A 9049-nucleotide genomic window follows, 5' to 3' on the forward strand; every position below is an offset into this window, starting at 1 on the left:
GGTCCCGTCCTTGCAAATGCCTGGCCAGACCCCTGTGCACCGAACAATGGGGCCGGCACCCACACGGCAAGATTATAATTTTGCAGGTCGTGGGAACTATGGCAAAGCAAAGCAAGACACGCTCAGCGCCTACACCCCACTGTTGGCAGCTCTGTAGGTGACAGAGAGCTTCCAAGGGCACAGTCCGTCCAACAACCTGCCGGGAGAACGGTGCACATTGATGCCAAGAGGCCTTGCTGCCACAGCCGACACGGGGACCAGGCCGTGACCGAGCACAGCAGCCCTGCCGAGGGACTCGGGCACCGACCTGCCCGCCTGGGCCGCACACCTCTCCTCTCAGGCCTCCACGTCTCACTCTGATTTTAGGGGATCAGAAAGGATGTGAGGTGTCATGACTCGCCCCAGTCTTCCTCTGACAAGCCGGACACAGGGTTCAAATACCCCCTGCGCACCTAACTGTCCTTGATGGAAACATCTCTGCAACTTTGGGCAAACAGACGACGGTGGGGGCCCGTATATTAAACATACGGGGATTCTCCTAAAATGTCCAAGGCTCCTGCTCCACAGCTGTGTTCAGAGGTCCGGAGGCAACCCTGCTGGGTGGCAACGGTCCCAGGGCAGGACTGACCGGCAGAAGGGCAGGGCCCCGTCCTCATGTCACCCTCACCAGGCTGAGACCAGACCTGAGAATCAAAATGCCCCAAAAGACATCCCTTTCAACATGAGTGATGCCCGTGGAGGGGCCGTGAGGTGGCCCGACTGCTGGGGAGACTCCAGCGGACTCAGAGGCTGGCCAAGTTGCTCCCTGGTTGCCAGGGTGACAGTCCTGGCAGCGTGGGGCTGGCCAAAATAACTGAGCAAACAGGAGCCCGCCCCACGGGAAGCAGGGCCACACCAGCCTCCCAGCTGACAGCGCAGCAGCTACTTCCTGAGGGGAACAGGAGGCCTCTTCCCCGGCCTCCCTCCCTCCCGGAGGGAAGCCCAGCACCCAGCCTTCTGCCCCGGGGGTGGGGGGCAGTGGAGACATGAAGACCATTGCAAATAACACGCCTGCCCAGCCCAGGACAAGTTATTTTTACAATTCTCTTTTCTTTCTCCCAACAAATGGTCACTGACTGTCTACTTGCACCTGCTGGGCACTCAGAATAAAGAACCCAAGACCCAGTCACTCCCTTGAAGGAACAGGTAAGACAGGAGCCCCACCGGTGCAGCAGCCAGAGCAGGAGGTGGCCTGAGTGACGGGGGACAGAGGGCCAGCCCACCCACTGGCCCCGGGAGGCCAGCACTCTGAGGACACCACTCTCAAGTCAGAAGGAACCGTGACAGACGAGCGACAGTGCCATCGGCGGTCAGGGCTGGCCTGTCCTTTGGACAAAGCACCCGCTTCTGAGTTCCTCACCGTCTGCGAAGCCCTGTAGTGAGCTTCACAACCGATCTCCGTGTTCCTCATTCATTCACTTATTTATATCCAGGCTCAGTCCAGAACTCACGTGAAGCCATTTCTATCACTCATTAAGAGTTGGAGAATTTAATGTAACAACTTAATGTAATAATGTAATATATATAACGTAATGTAAAAAGTAGTAAGAACAAGAAAAAAGGACTTTGTTCATAATCCCCCAAACCTGCAAGCACCCAAGATGCCCTTCGGTAGGTAAATGGGTAAACTGTGTTCATCCAGACAACGGGGTCGTATTAAGCACTGAAAAGAAATGAGCTCCAAGACACGGAGAGATGTGGAGGAACCTTAAATGCACATCACTAAGAGAAACCAAACTGAAAAGTTACATACTGTCTGATTCCAACTACGTGACATTCCAGAAAAGGCAAAACTATGAAGACAGTAACAGGATCAGTGGTTGCCTTGAGTTGGGGGAGGCGGAAAAGGGGGGACACAGATTTTTAGGGTACTGAAACCCGTGTGTGACACTATGATGGCAAATATGTGTCATTATCAATTTGACCCAAACCCACAGATTGTACACCACCAAGAGTTAGCCTATGGACCCAGAGGGGTGACAGTGACAAATGTCCAGCTCTGGTGGGGAATGTAGATGGTGGGGGGGGGCCCCCGGTGGTGTGTGGGGCAGGGGGTGTATGGGAAATCTGTACCTTCCCTCAATTTTGTTATGACCCTAAAACTGCTCTAAATGTAAAAAAGCTGCTCTTAATAAAAAAGAAGGAAAAAAGCATGAGTGTCTCTCCCAAAAATATTTGAAAAAGGAATGTTTTCCAGCAACTCCTTTCCAACACGGTGACACAGGAAGGGAGCTCTCTGCGTCTGCTCCTGGCCTGCTCTGCCCAGAGCTCAGCCCAGCTGCCTGAGGCCTCCCCTCCCCCAAAGCCTGGTGCCTGCTGGGCCCCGGGGCCGGTACCTGCAGGCCTCCCCTCAGGAGGCCCTAACTGTAATCCTTGGGAGATGGGGGCGGGGCACCTACTCAGCAAAGGTGCTTAGAAGCAGCCCTGAGACCCTGCACAGCCCTGGTGAGTTACTGGTGCAGGGCAGATGTGCAGAGGCCCAGGAGGCGGGCGCCACGAGGGCCTGTGCCAGCTGTGGCCGCCCACCTCCCTAGATGGACCCCTGAGGACACCCAAGACTGCCCAGGGGAGCAGTGCAGTGCAGCCAGAGAGGTCGGGAGGGGGTCCACACTGCACTTTGGGCCTCGTTTGTGGTATTTGCTAAATGAACTGAAAAGGGGTTGAACACCGAGGGAGACCATCTTCTGAAGGAGAGAACCCAGGAGCACCCAGAAAGGCCATGCGCAGCAACACCCGCAGCCAGACGACACAGCAGGAAAGGAAAGGCCCGCGGGACACTCGCTTCCAGCCCCAAACCTCTCCCAGACCACGGCTGGCCGGGCTCGCACCACCCCAAGGGCCTGGAAACCCCCAGCCAAGGGAGACGACATGAGGGGCCCCTCAGGGAGGGCCGGTAACTAGGGTCAGGCAAGCTCTGCCCGGTCAGAACATTTATGCTTAAAAACGAACTGGGCGTTACAGGTTTTAAAAGAGGGGCGGTGAATGGTATGGAAAATGTTATACAATCATTGCAGAACAGCCGCTGTGCGCGCCAAGCCTGCAGCTTCACAGCCCCACTGCCACGTGGGCAGGGACAGAGCCTCCCGCAGCCGCCACAGGAGGAGAGGGGACAGCAGGGACAGGTGGGAGAGGCACTGCCCGGAGGCTGCTGGGCCCCTCCGCCCAGCGGCACACTCTGCCTCCCACGCCCACGGTGGATTTTCAATAGCCTTATTTGTACTCAAGAGCCCCGTTCTGGGGGCTGAGGGAACCTTTATTTCGACAAAGAGAAAATGAAAGGAAGCAAGCCCCCGCCCCCAGCGGCTGGGCGGCTTCCACCGTAACTTTCTTCTGGGAGGGGCTGGGAGTCCGGAGGGCGGACGGGGGCTCTGCGCCCGGTGCTCGGCGCGGCCGCTCAGCACCGTCCCCGCGCGGTGGCCAAGTCGGGGCCTCGGACGAGCAGCCGCCGGGAGCAGGAGGCGCCCCCGCCCACGAAGACCCGCGGCAGTGGGGCCCGGACGCCAGAACCCGCCGGGTGGCACTGAGCCCGGCGCGCTGCGCACCGGACGCGAGTGGCCTCCCAGGGGCCTCCCTGCACACCCCCCGCCATTAAACTTGACCTGCTTTCTGCCCGCTCCGTGGATCGGGGCACTGGACGCGGGAGTGGGGACACCGTGGGCGCTGCCCTGGCCTGGGCGGGACGGGGCAGGGCAGGCGGAGAGGTGGGGGCCGGAGGGGGTCCCGCCCGCGCGGAGGGGAGGGGCGGGGAGGGGCGGGGAGGGGAGGGGAGGGGCGGGGAGGGGCGGGGAGGGGAGGGGCGGCCCCCCGACCTCGGCCCGCGCCCGACGCTGCACCCCCACCCCCACCCCGCACCCCCGACGCCGACGCCCCTGGCCTCGCCTCGGCCCCGCGCGGACCCACCTGGGGCGGCCGCAGCGGCGCCCTCGTCGCTCTGGTTAAACTCGAAGAGAAAATCAAAGTCGAACTCCTGGTCCTCCAGCCCCGTCATGTCGGGCCGGGCCGGGCCGGGCCGGGCCGGGGTCAGAGGCCGGGGTCGGGGGTCACTGCCAGGGGCCGGGGTCAGGGGCCGGGCCGGGGTTCGAGGTGCCGAGTCAGGCCAGGGGCCGGGGTCCAGTTCGGGGCCACGTCGGGCCTGGGCGAGGGTCGCGGGCCCGGGTCGGGGTCAGGTCCCGGCCGCGGGCACCTGTGGTCGCCGCCCCGGCTCGGCTGCGCCCGGCGCTCGGCGCGCGTCCCCGGGTAACGTGACTCCGGCCCGCCCCTCCCCCGCGCGCCTCCCCCGCGGCGCCCCTCCCCCGCCGTTTCCGGGTTTACATAAACAAGCGCGAGCCGGCCGGGCTTCCGAGTTTTAAATAAACTCCCGGTGAGCCCGCCTCTCGCGCGTGTCCCCCAGCGCCCCACCCGCGGGCGGGACCCCAAAGTGCCCCCTGGGGTCCGGCCCGGGTCCCCGTGGGCCGGTGGGGGGGCCCCGAGCCCCGCGGGCCCCTCGGACTGTCCCCGACCGGGCGCGGCGGGAGGAGGGCGCAGCGCGCACCGCGACGTCTCCGCGGGTCCAAGTGGCACAAAAATTAGTGACTGCTTCCCAAAGCGACGGCGACACTGCACCCAGGCCGACCGACTTGTCTGGAAGTCAGTGTGGTCTTTCTGAGCTGCACGAGGCTCGTGCTCTGTCCCGGGACGGAGGGTTACGCGTGTCTGCCGCTGTCCCAGCCCACGACGGGCGCGTCCCGCCGCAGGCCCCAGCCTCCGGGAGGGAGCCCACTGGACGGCGCGGGCGCCGCGGAGCAGCCAGCTCCTCTCCAGCCTGCGGAGGCCACGCCACTGCCAGCCCCACAGCTCGAGACGCCACCTTCGTGCCGGGAAAGGGGGGCTTTCCGTGGGGCCGCGAGCGCGCCCCCTGCTTGAGGCGCGGGGCTGCTGCGCCCACACCCGCCACGTCTGCGCGCGCCGGCCCGCGGCCCCGCGTCGCCTCCCGCTCTCCTGGCAGCCAATGCCTCCCTGGCGACCCTCGCTTTTCCGTAACCCCTGCCCGTTAGCCCCCGACTTCCTACAACTCGCGTGCACTCTCCTGTGCGTGCGCGAGTGGGCTCGCAGTCGGCCAAGGGCAGCTCGAAGCTCGGAGAGCTGGACGAGCGGCGCGCACCGGGCTTGGGCCCAGGCCAGGCGTGGGGCCGCGGGCCCGCAGCACGCGTGACACGGCGAGCTAGGCCCGTGAGCGTGACACGGCGAGCTAGGCCCGTGAGCTCTCCCCCAGCCGTCAGTGCTCGCCGTCCTCGGGCTCTCGGCACCACGTAAACCAACACGTGGAACAGGAGGGAGGGCCGCGAGGCGCCTGCGGGAGGCCGGGAGTCACACGTGCGGGCGCGGGCCCCGAGGAGGGCAGTGAGGCGCCCCCTTTCCGCCCCGCGGGCCCTGCTTTCTCCGGAAACCGAGACCCTGCTCACCACGTGACCCTGCCCCCAGCCCGGCTTCTCTCCCGTGACCCTTTGCAAAGGGCTGGTTTTCTCCAGCGATAAACTATAGTTCACTTTGGCCTGATTTAGTTTCTAATAATAGTTCTCACTTTGAGATGTATGTTGGAGGGTTGTTTTGTTTTAGTTTGCTTTTTTTGCTGACCTTCAGGCAAATGGAAGTTCTGTTTTCTGTCGAGAAGCCACAACATCTCATTTTCTCTCTTTTCAGTTTTTTGTTTTTTAACTTCAGTCACCTCCTCAACCCTGTGAAAAACTGACACTCGAGTAACAGCCCTTATCATCCGTTTAGCCTAAAACTTTTTGTTCCCCTGTCCCGGGGAGGTGGCTGCACCCTCGGTGTGCCCCTCGGCCCTGCGGTGCGGGACCCGGGGCTGCTTTCCTGCGGCAGAGTTGGTCCCCAGCCAGTTTCAGACCCCCCCCCCAAGGTGACCAGGGGTGGCAGGTTTCTTTACTGGTCCTCTTCCCAGCGCCCAGTACTTGCATCTTGTAAGTGGCGCCCAGCTCTTTGCCAATTCAGCAGACGCCCGTCAGGATGGAAATGTTTAGCTTGGCGCTTCCTCTGGGAGGCTGCGGGTGTTCCCGGGTGCAGCAGTCCAGCCCTGGGTGTGACAGAGCAGGGCGCCAGCACCTTTTCTAATCTGCATTGGGAAGTGAAGTGTTGGGAGAACAGGGCGAGCTTTGTTCTGTCCCGGGAGCCTGGGGACATTCTGTGTGGAGCAACCTCTGAATGGGTGGTGGGTGGCTACCTGCAGGCCTGCATTGCTCTGCATTCCGCTGGGAAAACAGGCAGGGCCTCCGTGGGGACTGAGCTTCCTCCAGATGCTCGTTAGAGGCGGGGGCCGCAGCACCCAGGCTCTCACCGGGGCTCTCAGGCCTCAGCGGGGCCTGCGCCAGGACCCCCAGGCCTCGGCGGCCGGGATGGGCTGCAGGAGCGACCCTGCCTCACACCTCGCAGAGACCACACCTTCTGCTGGGCCTCCTTTTGTCGTCCTTACAGAACACCCCAGTATTCGTCTAGTCAAAGGGCAGCGCTGCATCTGGTGCTGCCGTTTAGCAGAGGCATTGGAAGCGTCTTTTCTCAGGTAGGAAACAGGAACTCTGCCCGCCCCCATACGTGGTTTTTCCTGGGGTCCGAGAAAAAAAAAGAGTCTCTACTGCAGGACTGACCCTTGACTATGCCAGTAAAAAAATCTAAACTTTGGAAGGCCTGCGTGTCTGCCCTAAAGCAGTGATGAGAAATACGTGGGTGAACTTTGACACAAGTGTCTAAGGCTTTACAATCAAAACCTCCACAAAAGAAGATGTTTCAACTTTTTAAATAGCTAGTCCTGGAAGCGTTACCTGATGTTCGCATTTAAACATTTTCTAAGGGTGAAAGGGTGAAACACAAGACCCTTCTCCCTTCCTTGACACGAAACGCGCCGGAAGTAACAAGGCAGCGGACCGACCACCGATGCCCTGGACCCGGGCGGGGCTGGAGCCCACGCTGCAGGGAGGCGGGTCCCCGCGGCCTCGGGAGACTGCTGCTCGGCGGCCAGGCGGCCGCGCGCCCCCGCGCCCCTGCCGGCGCCCCTCGCTAGGCCTGCCCTTGCCACAGGGAGCTCCTTTCCGACGGCGGCCCGGCCAGCTTTCTTAGTCATTTCAATACACTGCCTCACCGCCACGAAGGCGTTTGGAACGGTGTCGCCAGCCGTCCCCGCCCTGGCCACCGTACCCCCTCCCGGCCTGTCTCCAGACACCCGCGGGCGCGTCCCCGGTAGGAGGGCCGGGTTCTTTGAAGGGCGGGACCCGCGGCGGGGCTGCCCTGCGGAGGGTCGCGCTCACCGCCAGCAGCGGACGCGCCGTCGCCAGGCTTCAGGGCAGCCACGCACGCGGTCCTGGGACCAAGCGGCTGGAAACTTGCCGGCCCCTCTTCGAACTGCCCTAAACGTTTCCTGCGGCCCAGACGGTCCCGTCTAGAGGGCTGCACAGTGGCTTGAATTAGAGGGTGTATTCGGACAGCGCCTTTGGTCGCTTTCCGTCCCGCGCGTGCAGCCTCCAACCTGCCGGCGCCGCGCGCGGAGCGGGCGCAGGAGCCTGGAGGCGGCTTGCGGCGCTCGGAAAGCGCGCGGGTGGAGGGGCGCCCACGCCTCGCGCCGTGGACTGGCCTTCGAGCCGCAGGGTGGCGCCGCCCCACTGGGCAGAAACCGGGCCACGCCTCGGCGCCCCGACAACTTGACCTCATCGCGAAGTTGGTCGTTCTGACGGCCCGAGCCTCGCCCCGTCCCCGCAGCTCCCACGCGGGGCTGCGCCGCGAGGCTGCTCCCGCCCGGCCGGGTGCGCGCACTCAGCGCTGGAGGAGAGGAGACACCTATCGGCGAGACGGCGCCGGAGGCCAGGGCTGCTCCGGGGAAACACCAGGGGGACACCGCTGCCCAATCTGCGCCGCGCGCCGGCGCCCCTCCCGGCACGCACACGCCGGCCTGCGCTCCCCTCCCCCGCCGGGACCCCCGGAGGCGCGCGGGCGCGGGCGGGCGCGGGCGGGCGGGCAGGGGGGCGCCGGCCGGGGCCGCGAGGGGGAGCGGCGGCGCGGGCTTACCTTCCTCCGCCGACTTCATGGTGCCGCGGGCGGGCGGCGCGGGCCCCAAAGTTTCTCCGCTCCCGCAGACCGCAGCCGGAGGGCCGAGTGGAAACTTGGAAGGGACTGGAAAACTGGTACTTGGCATCCACGCGGCGGCGGCGCGGAGCAGGAGGAGGAGCGGGACGAGCGGGCGCAGCCGCCCGGGTCGGGCTCCGGGGCGAGCAGACTATCCCCGGCGGACGCGCGCTGCCCGGGCTCCGCGCCGCGCGCCCCGGACAAATGTCATCGAGGGGCGTGTGCGCGAGTGGCGGGGCCGGCGGACGCCGGGACCCGAGTGGGGAGGCGCGTGGCGGGGCTCGGAGGAGTGCGCCCGCGCCCGCCGCCGGATCCCGCGCGCCGACTGTGCCGGCGAGTCCGGAGTCTCGAAGTCTCGCTCTGACGCAGGGCCGCGCTCTGCCTCCGGCCTTTTTAAAGCTGGAAAACACCTCCCCCGCCTCCCGCCGCCCGGCCGCTCCCGCGCCCCCCCCGCCGTGACATCACGCCCCCGCCCGCCCGCCGGAGCGGCGCGGGGCCCGGGGGACGAGTCGCCGAGCGCCCGCCCCTTCCCGCGCCCGCCGCCCCGCGCTCGGCCCGCGGCGCGCAGGGGGCGGCGGACGAACGGGCCGGCCCGGACGCGGGGGTCCCGCGGGGGCCGGGGGCCACATTCGGCCCTAACGAGGGGCGGCGGGGGGGCCGGCGGCGGGGGCGCGAGAGCGCGGCATGCTGAAGTCATTATGTAAAATCGCAGGCTTCCCCGCTGTGGAAATTTGGAAAAGCGCTCCCACTGGCAGGCCCGAGAAAGGAAATTCCCACCCCGCCAAATTACTAACAGATTGCACGGCAGTCCCGGGACCTCGGCCTATTGTCATTCACGCTGTGAAACGCGAGCCACCGCTCGCCGGTGGCGGGAGCTGGGGCGGGGGCGACGGCCGCGGGGGCA

The 9049-nt window shown here is 64.9% G+C and overlaps 1 protein-coding gene across 4 annotated transcripts in view; it reads right to left on the bottom strand.

The window, feature by feature from the left end:
- NFATC1 (nuclear factor of activated T cells 1) overlaps window positions 1-8588 on the bottom strand; it is a 106255-nt gene extending 97667 nt beyond the window's left edge. For 2 of the 4 annotated variants that reach the window (XM_081078641.1, XM_081078639.1), the window contains exon 1: window positions 3940-4272. In XM_081078641.1, the coding sequence (XP_080934767.1) occupies window positions 3940-4027 (88 nt within the window). In that variant the 5' untranslated portion in view covers window positions 4028-4272. Of the gene's footprint in view, window positions 1-3939; window positions 4273-8088 lie in introns of those variants that run through there. The other 2 variants (XM_081078640.1, XM_081078642.1) reach the window with 2 other exon arrangements.
- Window positions 8589-9049: the final 461 nt, after the last annotated feature.

This window comes from Rhinolophus hipposideros, assembly GCF_964194185.1.
Source record: "Rhinolophus hipposideros genome assembly, chromosome: 17".
NCBI classification, from domain to species: domain Eukaryota; kingdom Metazoa; phylum Chordata; class Mammalia; order Chiroptera; family Rhinolophidae; genus Rhinolophus; species Rhinolophus hipposideros.